The 14,638-nt window shown below is 37.0% G+C and overlaps 2 protein-coding genes across 4 annotated transcripts in view; both read left to right on the forward strand.

Moving 5' to 3' along the window:
* Positions 1 to 4,332: 4,332 nt before the first annotated feature.
* Positions 4,333 to 9,106, forward strand: LOC138709416 (larval cuticle protein A2B-like). Its single transcript, XM_069840153.1, has 2 exons — positions 4,333 to 4,417; positions 7,372 to 9,106. The coding sequence occupies exons 1-2, from the start codon at positions 4,403 to 4,405 to the stop codon at positions 7,900 to 7,902; spliced, it is 546 nt and encodes a 181-aa protein (XP_069696254.1). The 5' UTR covers positions 4,333 to 4,402; the 3' UTR covers positions 7,903 to 9,106.
* A 4,974-nt stretch (positions 9,107 to 14,080) lies between these two features.
* Positions 14,081 to 14,638, forward strand: part of LOC138709418 (neurobeachin-like protein 1) — a 73,788-nt gene continuing 73,230 nt past the window's right edge. For all 3 annotated transcript variants that reach the window (XM_069840155.1, XM_069840154.1, XM_069840156.1), the window contains exon 1: positions 14,081 to 14,201. In XM_069840155.1, the coding sequence (XP_069696256.1) occupies positions 14,129 to 14,201 (73 nt within the window). In that variant the 5' untranslated portion in view covers positions 14,081 to 14,128. The remainder of the gene's footprint in view (positions 14,202 to 14,638) is intronic.

Consider the following 14,638-nt stretch of genomic DNA (forward strand, 5'->3'; position numbering starts at 1 on the left):
TGTGGGATTTCTTTTTCAACTGTGTATCCATGGGAACAGAATAGTGAAACAGACCTGACTGACTTACTGGACTAGAGTAATTATGTAATCATATTTAAGGAAATATAAACTCAGACATAAATGAAGAAGTTTTGATAATACCAAATGTTACTTTAATTTTTTTTCTCAATTACATTATTAAACAAACCTTTATCTGGACATAACCGTGCTCCATTTGAAAAACTTGACTAGTATGGACACTGCATTTTAGCTGTCAGTATGAGAATTTTATTTAATTCTCGTGAAATATTTCACATGAAGGAAATAATTCTTGTGACGTTTACTACATTAGTATTGAAACTACTCACTGTTAGGAATTTATAACTCTATCGTTATAAATGCAATAATGGGAAGGGTAAGAATTGATGGACATAATTTGTTATACAAATTCTGGAAATGACCCGCTAACTACTAGGATCGCTACTATCGCCTCATCACAGACAATGTGAAATAGTACCTGCACAGTCTATTGTTCCTAGTACCCTCATCAACTCAAGCTTCGTGATTGTGTACATTAAACTATGCTACTATTTCATCAAGAACAGCAATTGGCTTCTGCACTGTCAAGGTGCTGTTATTGCTCAAGAATAGAATGAAAATGGCTACTGTATGTCCCGAAACATGATATTTCATTGATTAAAGCTCTAAATGAGATTAATCTTTATTAAGTTATTTGTTCGATGGAATGTACTGTACCTTGAGGGTCTATGTAGCTTAAGTTTGAAGGCTTAAAATGTGTACACTTTGATTGGTGATTGGCAACGTCATCGAATGCTAATTGTTAAGTCTTCTGTGAAAATTTTGATAAAAATTGTCACCTAAAATCCGTAAATGCCTTGAAATGACAATAATATCGCAAAGCAGTTTACTTTAGAAATCGCACTAAGAATAATCGTAATGCGTGTATGACTGGCCCGTTATAAAGCTATGATAAACCCGGTCACACATTATGCGTGAACACGCATGTGGCCGGCGAGTCGAACTTCATTATGAAATGACTTAAGTGACTCACGTCTGCATCTCCGTTGTCTGAATCCCAGAGGAGTCGTGACGTTTCTCAATTTCCTCTACTCGTAAATTCTCTAGCATCGCTGTCATATTCTTTGTACTAAGAATGTAAATTTACTGAGGTGAAGCAATAAATAGCATGATCTAAATATATGACGATGTGCAACTCTGTGAGTTTTGGGTTTGTATGCCAATCACAGATGTAATTCCATCAACTGTTTGAAGCTCTTTCACAGGGAAGGCATAACAAGATGACCTTTCTGCTGGTACTTTACCGGCAGTAAATCTTCGGAACCCAACAGACAAATGCTTTCTCTTTTCTGTCTTCGTTTCGAAAAATTATATTAATTTTACATCTATGACCCAAGTTAAAATTAAAATAATATTACCGGAATTAATGACATTTCCCAAAATCCTTATCTAAGTATGAAACTTATGGGAGCATTAAGGCGCATATTGTAAATTTTGAGTCAGAATAGCTTGCTCTTTTTTAAAACAAAATTGTAAACATTATTATTATTATTATTATTATTATTATTATTATTATACAAAAATTCCATAATTCACCTGAAAGATGGAGAGAATTCGATACATTATAAAATTACATAGATAAATTAATACTACATTATGCAACGAGCCCATAATGGTAGTAATTAAGTCGCGAGTATGCTTATGAAACGAGCGCAAGCGAGTTTCATAATTTTCATACAAGTGTCTTAATTACCATTATAGTCAAGTTTCATACGATTTTTTATGCTCGACCATATTTCTAACTTGAAATTATTCAGAAGTATTCATTTTATTCTTATGTGACTGAAGAGCGGAAGTGACCTTGTGCATAGCTCGTAAATTATGAGATGTGCGCAGACGCGAAAGTATTGATTTTTTCCGAGGAACAGATGTCCACATTGACCTTGATATAATCTAGAGAGTAAACTAAATATTAATATTGATATAACATTGAAATTAAATTAGACATTGAAAAACGAGATGACAAATTGAATTTATTTGAATATTATTTATAATTAACGCTAATTATTACAGTAACAGAACATAACCTTCAGCGACAGTATTGGATTTCCAACCTCCGTGACTTTTCGCTAATTGTCTTTCGATTGCATATCCGAGAATAATCGATTCTTGCGGTTTTATAATGGTACAATCAGTACAATGGAGATATCTCATTGGCTGAACAACTGAATTATAATGAATAGGTGTACTTTAATGAGGTGCATTAAAGGGCTACTACCAGGTGTATAATTACTACATTTCGGCATGGTCGAGCATAAAATAAATAGCATCTTAAAAACTAATATTGACTAATAACAAGGTGCTTACTGTACATGCTTTTCTAAATTTAAAACTGCTTGAATGAAATAGATGGGAGCAATTTTTATTAATTTTTTATAAATTGTAGGATTATAGACTTCAATGTGATACAAAATTCCATGGATAAATTACAATAAATAACGTCTTAAAATTAATATTCACTAATGACGACGTGCTTACATGCATTTTAAAATTTAAAACACCTTGAGTGAAATAGATCAGAGCATTTATTTATTAATTTTTTTATAAATTTTAGGATTATAGAGTTCAATACGATACAAAATTACATGGATAAATTATAATAAATAACGTCTTAAAAAGTAATATTCACTAATAACTTAGACTAAGATAGATAGATAGATAGATAGATAGATAGATAGATAGATAGATAGATAGATAGATAGATAGATAGATAGATGGATGGATGGATGGATGGATGGATGGATGGATGGATGGATGGATGGATGGATGGATGGATGGATGGATGGATGGATGGATTGGATGGATGGATGGATGGATGGATGGATGGATGGATGGATGGATGGATGGATGGATGGATGGATGGATGGATGGATGGATGGATGGATGGATGGATGGATGGATGGATGGATGGATGGATGGATGGATGGATGGATGGATGGATGGATGGATGGATGGATGGATGGATGGATGGATGGATGGATGGATGGATGGATGGATGGATGGATGGATGGATAGATAGATAGATAGATAGATAGATAGATAGATAGATAGATAGATAGATAGATAGATAGATAGATAGATAGATAGATAGATAGATAGATAGATAGATAGATAGATAGATAGATAGATAGATAGATAGATAGATAGATCGGTGGGTGGGTGGGTGGGTGGGTGGATGGATGGATGGATGGATGGGTGGGTGGGTGGGTGGATGGGTGAATGGATGGATGGATGGCTGGATGGATGGGCTACATGAATTTTTAAATTTAAAACTGCTTGAGTGAAAAAGATGAGAACATTCCTTTATTAATGTTTTATAAATTTCTAGGATTATAGAGTTAATTACGATACAAAATTACATGAATAAATTACAATAAATAAGATCTTAAAAATAAATATTTACTAATAACGAAGTGCTTGCATGCATTTTTATATTTAAAACTGTTCGAGTTAAATAGATGAGAGTATTTCAGTATTATTTTTTTTATATAAATTCTAGGATTATAGAGTTCAATACGATACAAAATTACGTGGATAAATTACAATAAATAACGTCTTAAAATTAATATTCACTAATATCAACGTGCTTAGATACATTTTTAAATTTAAAACTGTTTGAGTGAAATATGTTAGGGTATTTCTGTATTAATTTTTTTATAAAATCTAGAATTCTATAGTTCAATACAATACAAAAAGTACATGGATAGATTACAATAAATAACATTTAAAAAATTAATATTCACTAATAACAAAGTGCTTGCGTACGTTTTTTTAAAATCTAAAACCGTTTTGAGTTAAATAGATTAAGGTATGTCTTTATTAATTTGTTATAAATTTTAGGGCTCGTTAAATACTTGAGTTCAAACAAACGTATTGCATCTTGAGGTCGAAACTCCGACGGCTGCAATAAGAAATCAGTGAGTTTTTATCCTTCTCTTTTGATTACATTTAAAGCTAGTGAGAACAGTTTTAAACAGTTAAAGGAATTGTTACTAAAATAAAATTTAATTTACTTTATTTCTAGAATTATGCAAACTGTTGCATATTCCTGGTTATAAAATCATAAAAATTTTGAAATCTCCTTGTATGCCACCCCAAGGAAGTGATAGCTGCGTCCTGAGATGTTGCAGAAAGCAAGAGTGGACCCCGCATTCCTAGTGACGTGACACAAGAGTTGTGCGGTGCATGAATAAGAATCACGGGTTTCGTCACGGGCGATTTTCAGGTCGCCTGTGAGAGTAGCGTCCACTCGCATATAAAAGCGTCGGCAGAAGCTTCACTTTCATTGTGCTTTCTTCCAGCTCATCAATCAGTTGTCAGTGCCATGGATCTGCTCCGAGTAAGTGTGTGACCGTCAGTGCGATGTTACTCGTGTCTTACAGTGAGGGCGTGCTTCTCAAATTGGCAAAATCCTCAAATTCTACTATTTCGTAGATCACACGTTTTCTTCAAATCTAACGGCGGAAGGAAATTCCAAAAAACCGATAGCTTAATATGTTTAAAGTTTCGAGGCTGTGTACAAAGACTCTTAAATTACTGATTCTTACGACCGAGTGAAATTTATACTTAATTGTTCAGTTGAGATGTAAAGTGGGAAAGATTTGTTATTCAGTAATTGTTTTTATTAGGTCTTACGATATCAAATAAGTTACTTAATATTTCAAAATCAAAGGCAGAAAAATTAATTATGAAAAATATAGTTAAACTAAACCTAAATTATCTGATCCTACTTATTCTCTGACGTCATAAAGTTAGCTCTAGTAACAATAATAGTACATTATGCAACGAGCCTATAATGATAGTAATTCAGACGCGAGGATGTTTATGAAACGAGCGCAAGCGAGTTTCATAATTTTCATACGAGCGTCTTAATTACCATTATATGCAAGTTTCATACGACTTTTTATGCTCGACCATATTTCTAACTTGAAATTATTCATAAGTATTCATGTTATTCTTATGTGACTGAGAAGCGAACTGACCTTGTGCAATCTCGTAAATTGTGAGATGTGCGCAGACGCGAAAGTATTGATTTTTTCCGAGCAACGAATGTCGACGACCTTGATATAATCTAGAGAGTAAGATAAAAGTTAAACTTGATATAACATTGAAATTGAATTCGACATTGAAAAACGAGATGACAAATTGAATTTATTTGAATATTATTTACAATTAACGCTAATTATTATTGTAACAGAACATAACCTTCTGCGACAGTATTGGATTTCCAGCCTGCGTGACGTTTTGCTAGTTGTCTTTCGATTGCATATCCGAGAATAATCGAAAACCTGAACTTTAATGAATAGGTGTACTTTAATGACATGCATTAAAGGACTGCTACCAGGTGTATAATTACTACATTTTGGCATGGTCGAGCATAAAGTATGTTAATTGATCTTACATATAATATTACAGGATCTTTGGATTTGATTATGAGCTATGCTTCGAATTCTTGTGTATATAGTCATAAAAGTCGGAAGCTATTATTTTGTGAGTGTATACTGTAAGATATCATGACTTGTGTGAACCTAACTGCAAAAAGAAAATTCAAAACCAGTAAGGCCTAAATCGTAGGCAAGTTTAAGGTTGTACAACGCCTTCCGGTTCCTAGTAGCGTAAAACTCTAAACACAAGTGATTTAAAATAAACTTATCGTTCTTCAAAACATGATTGATTTTAATGTTTTCTTTATCTCTGGTATGTGGTCGTGAGCCTCTTTGATGGTTTACTCGGTAAAATTGTGGACCATTAATTGTCTCAATGCAGAATAGGCTTAGAAAGACAAATTTTAATATCAGAGCAACTGAAGAATGTAGTTTAAAACTTTCTACCCACGTATGATGTGGCATTTTCGTAGCTTCAGTGAGATAAAAGAATTACGGTTATTGATTGGTAAAGTTATGCACCGATAAAATGATATGTTAATCATCGTTTTGTATATCACTTGCCTAAAAATTTGAAAGAGAATTCTGCGTCCGAGAATAATGTAATCAAGGATCTTGTTACAGATTTAGTGCGCATCCTGCTAAGACTTGTCTGAGTTAGTTTTCTTATAAGTTCAATTAATTTTAAAAGTTTGAATGTAAAGCTACTAGATTTTATCTGTAGCTCATAAAACACGCTTATTATCGCTTTCAGGATAGTTCTCTTAAAAACGTTCCATCCTCTATTATGCATAGATATGCGCTGTAGCGTACTAGTGAAGTGCTTTCTGCTCCAAAAAATAGAATTATATTTTGAAAACATATATGGAAGCATAGTGTATAAATTATCTGCTGTGCAACAATATCTGTACAGCTGTAAAAGAAATGTAACGAACGTGTCCTTAGAATTAATTTTTGAATCGACTTCTGGTTACAGTTCTGCCGAATAACAATGTATTTAATAAATTAGGAATGAAAAGAACTCACCCCGAGATAGGTGAACAAGCAGATATTGAACAATCCTTTTTGACATGACGGTGTGTTGGCCAGGGAACCGAAATATTCGGAAGATAACTTCCCATAGCCACATTTTCCACCGCGAATCTTACTGGCTAGGAGGGCACCTATACTATAGTGAGGTCAGGTAAGAACAGTTCCTAAACAGCAAATATTTCCGTCTTTCAGTGTTGCCAACTGTTGCCAGATATCACACGATCCTACGTACTGAATGACTTATTTACGTACCGTACTTTACCTTAATGTTGAAAGGTTATTCTAAATAATTCAATAATTAGTAACATTTTCGTAGGCAAACTATACGAGAAAGGGCTCAACATGTTAGGTATTTTGTCTGGCAATATGAAATTCATTGATTTGACTAAACAATTGAATTACGAGGCTTAACCTAAAAATGTATTTTGTTTGACCACATAAAATTGTTAGTACTAACTCCGAAAACTTACCTGGCTATAGTCTTGAATTATAACCACAACGCAACACATAAAATAACTATTATATATTAATATTAATTAATTAGTATCTTCATATTTCACTAGCTTCAAGTAACCGACTCAGAAATCTAGTACAATTTTAATTTCATTGAACTCCATTACTGACAACATTTGTCTCATCTGCCAACATAACAGTTACAAAATCACTACCATTTGTAGTATTTATCAGTATCGAAATTCTAAACGAAGTTGGTAAAAGAAAATTCAACCTGCAAACTAGAAAATCACCAAAATCCACTAGCATCTGTGGTAATAGAGGAAAAATGGTTAGGTTTCACCCTTGGTGTATGAAGTAAGCTGACCCAGATTATAGGTTCAGAGAACTAGACACACGAGTGACGTGCGTGGCTTTCTTCAAGGTGGTTGTTTTGGGAATGACGCTGGTGGCAGCGAGGGCTGGCGTCGTGCCAGCAGCTCCCCTAGCCGCCTACCCTGCCCATGCGGCGTTCGCTGCCTACCCTGCCGCTTACGCTGCCCCCGTCGCCGCTGCCTACACAGCTCCCGTCGCCGCTGCCGCCTACACCGCTCCCGTCGCCGCTGCCGCCCCAGTTGCCGCTGTCGCTCACGCTCCCATAGCAAAGGCCGTGGCGGCACCGCTGGCTGTAGCGAAGCTGGAGTACGCCGACGCTTACCCGCAGTATCAGTTCGCGTACACAGTCCAGGACGCGCTCACAGGCGACTCCAAGGCGCAGGAGGAGACGCGCAACGGCGACATCGTCAAGGGCAGCTACAGTCTCATCGAGCCCGACGGCGTTCGCAGGACGGTCAACTACTACGCCGATCCAGTCAATGGCTTCAACGCCGTCGTGCAGCGCGACTTGCCTGTTGTGAAGGCGGCGGTACCCGCAGCACCCCTGATCAAGGCGGCCCCTGTCGCTGCTTTCGTCTAGACGACCTACGATGCGAAAGCGAGCCGCACATTCTGGCGAGCCCTTGGTCCCCTGCTCATCAACTTGATCTTCTCTGTGAAAGATAGCTTATCGCTTCAATAATTCAATTCCTCCTCTTAGCGACGAAGTCAGTAAGAACCATGCCAACCAAATAATAGCCTATAGAGAATTCCTCAACAGAGGACATCGATTATCTGTCTACAGCCAGCGCCAACGTTTCTGGCGCGTGTTCTTCAGTAAAAGTCAGTCAGTGAGCATTTGTTGTCGGTGCAGCTGAGAACGGTACCACCCAACACTTCATGTCAGAAATCTGCCAATCAAAGTTGTCAGTCTCATTGTCCACTGACTGCGGAAAAGGCACGTTACTCGCACTTTGCGTTTCTGGTGTGCGTCCTTGAGTACGCTGTCCAGTCAGTGGCATCTGTTGCCGCTTCGGCTTAGAGTGGTACCACCTGCTAAACAGATGTGACGTCAGCAGCCTTCCAATCACAGTTGTCAGCTTTCTTGCCCACATACTGCAGCGAAGATAAGATACTCGCTCTCAACGTTCCCATCACTTATTTCACACGCCAGAAACGGTGGCTTTGGCTATATCAACTAAACCTGTCTCTTCTGACAGCAAAATATTCAATTACGATTCTGAAAAAATAAGCTATAATAAGCTACTGAACTCACATTGCACTACGTGAGCCGACAATAATAGAATCAAATCGATATTCTCTGTCAAGAAATTCCATATAGCTAGAGATGCTTTCTTCCTTTATGTACTCTCATAATAATGGACACTGATTGGTCTTGTTAGTCAAATTCCTTAAAAGTGATCTTCAAAGTGTTGTAGGAGATGCAACCATAGTACAAATGTTAAATGCTAATATATTCCTTTCGCTTTTTGTTCACTCATACCAATCGAAAATATGTGGATTCATTATTAGAATACTTCAGGATTTCAGTGCATAAATTAGTCCAGCCAAGGAACCAGGGGACGACATATCCGCCTCCAATGTGCGGTCCGCCCTCGAGCCAACAGGACCACGCCCACGTCTGTTTCGTCATTCTGAATCTGTGATCTGATTGGCTGATGTTTTGCTTAAAGGCTCTCTCATGTTGTTGATTTGTTTTTGTACGTTACCTCTTTCTTCTATGTTGTGTATGTTCCTCGTTATATAAAAATAATAAATAAAACAATTATCAAGGGTAAAGAGAAGTTTTCCTGATTACAGCAGAACTCCACGAATCCAACCTACTCCATTTCACTGATCCTTTACTAAATTGATTTTGCCGTTGCTAGGTGAGCAGCCGAAGCCCAGTAGCTGATGGCCTCTCACCGGTCAAGGTTTGTTCACCTCAAATTCTGCAAGATATATGAAGAAACTATTACAGAAGTTTTTGCCCAACATTTCTGTTGACGTTTTAGTCTCTTAATAGTGTTGTTGTAGTTTAATAATGACATCAGTGAAACACACTATTAAGTAACTATTGTAAATAAGAGATGTATCTTAAAATTTTAATAATGAATATCTGGGACAGATGAATTACGAAACTGATAATAAATCCTACTACTCATTGTAAAGATTAATTTTTTGCTCCTACAGAATTATCTGTTATGGTTACCGTTGGTTATTAATGGAGAAAAATCCGCTCTGGCGCCGAGTATCGAACCCGGGACCCCAGTTCTACGCACTGGACGCTCTAACCACTGAGCTAGGCCGAGGCTCAATCCACAGCACCGGATCGAATCTTTCTCCTTTGGTATTTTCCCTTTGTGACCATACTCCATGTTCGACATAAATATTGACAAATATTAAGTTAACAGTCATCACACAAGGAGCGCACTCATTTGAGTGACTTGGTGGCCGAGACTCCACAATACATATGCACTGTTGGGCGAATGATCTACGTAAAGATTACTTTGTTCACTGCTACTCTATGTCAGTAGTATTGCTAGAATCTACACATAAGCGTGGTGAAGGGCTGTTGAACTAAGAAAGAAAGATACGTTTAAAGTATATTTATGAAACGTTTAGAAATCACTAGCTTGTAAATCTCTATAACTAGTAATTTAAAAAATAAACTATAATGGAAACGTATTCAGGAGTCTATGTCTTACAGGTATAGTTTGCACTTTTTTCTTTGCTGATGACGAATGTAGGAATGTACGACGCGTCGCGACATTTCAAAGGTTACCTCTACATTCGTCTTCATGTGAACTAAAAGAAATGGGCACGAAAGCTCTTCTGCTCGTTGAGGTTATCACGAACAGCTAAGTCCATTTGACTGACCCTTCGAAATATGAATATTCATCACCAGCAATGGGAAAAAACCAAGCTATACCTATAGAACGGAAATATATATGCAAATAATTTGCTGTCAGTTAATTATTTAGCCAGTCATTAGAAAATGGTAATAATAAACTTCTTGTTTATAAAGTCATACTAAAACCAATCTGGACATACGGCATCCAACTGTGGGGAACTGCTAGCAACTCAAACATTGAAATATTGCAGAGGTATCAGTCCAAAACTTTACGTTCCATTGTCACTGCACCATGGTATGTCCGTAATGATGTCATTCATCGTGACCTAAACATTTCAACTGTGAAAGAAGAAATCTCTAAGTTCAGTAAAAAATACCTGCACCGATTAAATCAACATCCCAATCATTATGCATTAAATTTGCTGGATAATAGTCAAACAATAAGAAGACTTACCAATGCTCTTGACCTTCCATTCATTTTTAATACAGCTATTTGAAACATTATTTTTCTTTTGGAGTGTTGTCATGGGATAACATCTCCACTCATTCATATTATTTTATAATATTTACTTATTGTCTATTGTAGACAGATTGTAAATGTGGTATAATTGTTAAATAAAAAAATATATTTAGCTTTATTTCGCTTTCCTCCTTCTTTCCCATCCTCGTAACCATTTCCAGGTTTCCTACAAATACATTAAAAAATCGAAATGAAATATATGCTATATACAAAATTAGTATAGTTAGTACTCTACTGTAGGACATCATTAACCATGATAAAAAACCATCGGGAATATTCTGCATTTATTGAAATAAAACTATTAATAAGCATTTATGGAGCAATACATAATGTAGGACGCTAGCGCTTCAGATCGAATATATAATTGAATATATTGTTTGCGTAAGATCTAGATGCTGTGGCTGGTGTAAAGATCATGAGACGTAAATTAGCATCCCACATCCTAAGACTCGAAACAGGAATAATTCATAGAAAGATTCCTTATAAAAATTCTCAAAATAACTATGAAAATTCCAAAAAACAACACGAAAGGATATTTTTTTATACAATGGCAGGTACGTGACTGCGTCATTCACTCAAGAGTCCCTTTGTAAGAGTGTTCCGTAATTGTAGATCTCTTTGTCGTCGTAGCGTTGCCCTCGGTGTACCGTGGGAGGCGATCTACATAGCATCGGATGACACTGATGATTAGTAGAGCAATGACGAAATTCCGGTAGAGTAAACAGGAGTACCCCGCGTAAACATATTACCAATCACCGTCTTCATTCACCACAAAAATTCCACATAAAACCATAACTATGAAAATTCCAAAAAAACAACACGAAAGGATATTTTTTTATACAATGGCAGGTACGTGACTGCGTCATTCACTCAAGAGTCCCTTTGTAAGAGTGTTCCGTAATTGTAGATCTCTTTGTCGTCGTAGCGTTGCCCTCGGTGTACCGTGGGAGGCGATCTACATAGCATCGGATGACACTGATGATTAGTAGAGTAAACAGGAGTACCCCGCGTAAACCTATTACCAATCACCGTCTTCATTCACCACAAAAATTCCACATAAAACCACCGAGATTCGAACCCGGATTACCAGCATGAAAACTGTAGTCTTTAAAGTTTCAGTTGTGTGCCAGATGGGAGAGTATTTTTATTATATTATATACGTTATATTTTGAAAACAAAGCCGCTATGGTGGTCTAGTTGGTAGAGCACTGAACTTATAATCCTGTGGACCCGGGTTAGATTGACGGTGTACTCCCGATTTATAACTTGTGTTAAGCAAGCCCGTGGTCCAGGTAACACGAGTTTTCTCCGGGAGCTGCGGTTCCCCTGTAACATCCTAATAAATCTCCATCATCATCTTATCTCATCGAGGGTGTGGAGCAGTCCAACCTCCTATGTCACACCCTAGGCATGATAAATTGGTCTATACAACTGGCTTCTTTTGGGTTAATTACAAATAATCAAGTACTCACCATTATAAAAACAAAATTAAGAACATAAGTTCTTTCGGATTCCTTTGAGTGACCGTTTATTCCAGCATTGTCGACTAACGGATATTCAGATACACTGAACAGTGCTGCAATCGTATGCACAAGGTGAACCGTAATACTTTCAATTTCAGGTGATCTTTCTTGCAGATATTTAAAACAGAAAAGTTTAATAAAATTTTGCTCGTTTTTGCTTCCCTTTCGAGATGAAAATTGTTTTATGTGAAACATTTCGTAGCGTGTTTTGGGAAAGCTATTGATTAAATTCCCAATATGCTCAGTCAATTTAAGAGAGGAGGTGTTATGATAATAAATGATTGAAAGAATTTTAGTTTGTCCTTCAAATGTGCAAAAATTTGATTCAAACAAATGTAACATTGTAAAATTCGTCCGACGCAGTATGCTGCAGCCTCATAAGAATTATTGTAATGATCGTCACATCGAACGGTCCGAGACAAAACCGTCCTGTCCGAGACAGAATGTCCGATACAGTATGCTGCAGACTTGTAAGGATGAGTGTAATGATCATCACATCGAACGGTCCGAGACAAAACCATCCTGTCTGAGACAGAATGTCCGATGCAGTATGCTACAGACTTGTAAGGATGAGTGTAATGACCATCACATCGAACGGTCCGAGACAAAACCATCCTGTCTGAGACAGAATGTCCGATACAGTATGCTGCAGACTTGTAAGGATGAGTGTAATGACCATCACATCGAACGGTCCGAGACAAAACCATCCTGTCTGAGACAGAATGTCCGATGCAGTATGCTGAAACCTCATAAGAATGTGTGTAATAACCGTCATATCGAACGATTCGAGACAAAACCATCCTGTCTGAGACAGAATGTCCGATGCAGTATGCTGCTGTCCTTATTATATCATCACCTTAAGAGCATTTATAGATATAGATAACATCACCTGTTGCTTATGCAACTGATAAAGCTTTGACGTATCTAAGGTTGTATTGTATTCTATTAATGCTATAGGAAAATTACCTTATTCTACTCTGGCAGTCTACCGAAGCTTTATAAGTTTATAACTCTACTTACATCCCTCTCAGAGGAGGCCATGCTAAAGATGTTATGGCCCTTTAAGATTCATTGGCTTCGGCTGGGTTTGAACTTAACTTTGGACGGACTATTGATAATTGTTGAGAGAAGAGACGAGAGTATCTGAGAAATTAGAGGAACATTGTCCTTGTCTATATTATATTAATTCGACTCGTGAACCTTGGATGTTGTGTCCCGGGTCCCCGTTATTACTAACGCCAATACCAATACCTCACAAAGTCAATAGCCTGAACATGCGGCAACTTCTCCGACAACGGTGCTATGCGTGTGGTCTATATAGTTTTCGTCGGTTGAATCAAGATTTTGTTATAGGACCGATTAAATAAATTCATTTCAAATTCTTCGTAACATAATCTTTTGAAATATATGTTTGAAATTAACGGGAAATTACTTTTTATAGAAAGTGTTTTGGTGATTAATTGTGAGTAAGAATAAATGTTTTTCTTTCTTTTTTCACTTCGCCTCGAGATATGCCGTTACGGGCAGTGTTCGAGTAGCAAATATTTCAAAACCATTACGGAAAGCCACAGTGGAAGTAACAGGGGATTTGAGAAGATCCCTGAGGTTGCGTGTAGCGTCTATACAGGTATTAGGGCAATGAAATTATGTAAATGTTTGCATATAAGTTGTTTCGAGAACCGTGGAGTCAGTTCCGAATCGATACGTCGTGTTAATCGTACGTAAGGAAAAATATGAAGGTTGCTTTCGTAACAACATTCCATGATCGAGTAAAAAAGGAGGATATTATAACCTAATTATCACATTTAGTGAATTTAACACTACAACAATGTTTACCAAGTGTCAACTGAGTTACAATTCGATGTTCTGTTGTTTCAGATCGCCGGTGAAGCGCCACTGGAAACTATCACATCACGAGAACTTCTCTCGCATGAGACTCAAGTTGTGTCCGAGCCTGTCATTTGACCCTCACACTGATGCCAGCAACCTCAGGGATAACACAGGTACTGAAATTTTCTGTAGTGAAATATCGCCAATCTAATGTATCACAATAGAGGCTGTTTTCGATTGACGTTATGTCCGAGATTCGCAGAAGATAAAAATCCATAGCATGGCTTACTTCAGAATGGACGTATTTTCGATAGTTAAATATCTTAATCAGCCCTGATTCCGAATAGATAAGTTGTATAAAATATTTACCTGATTTTCTCGCCCCATTTCGACACTTTTGCCCATTATTCTACCGTCTGTTGTAGTTAATGACTTTAGCGCTAAACTGGAGAATTCCCACGGTATCTATGAAACCGTGCCGTTACGTTTAGCATCAAATTTAAGTAAATACACAATCTTGCCAACATAAGAACACGACGTTGGTGTGTGGCGTCGTTGGAGGGAGAAATTTGTTTCTTTTCTCTCTCTACCTCCTTCGTTCTGAACATTA

Source organism: Periplaneta americana, chromosome 11 (genome assembly GCF_040183065.1).
Source record: "Periplaneta americana isolate PAMFEO1 chromosome 11, P.americana_PAMFEO1_priV1, whole genome shotgun sequence".
Lineage (NCBI taxonomy): Eukaryota > Metazoa > Arthropoda > Insecta > Blattodea > Blattidae > Periplaneta > Periplaneta americana.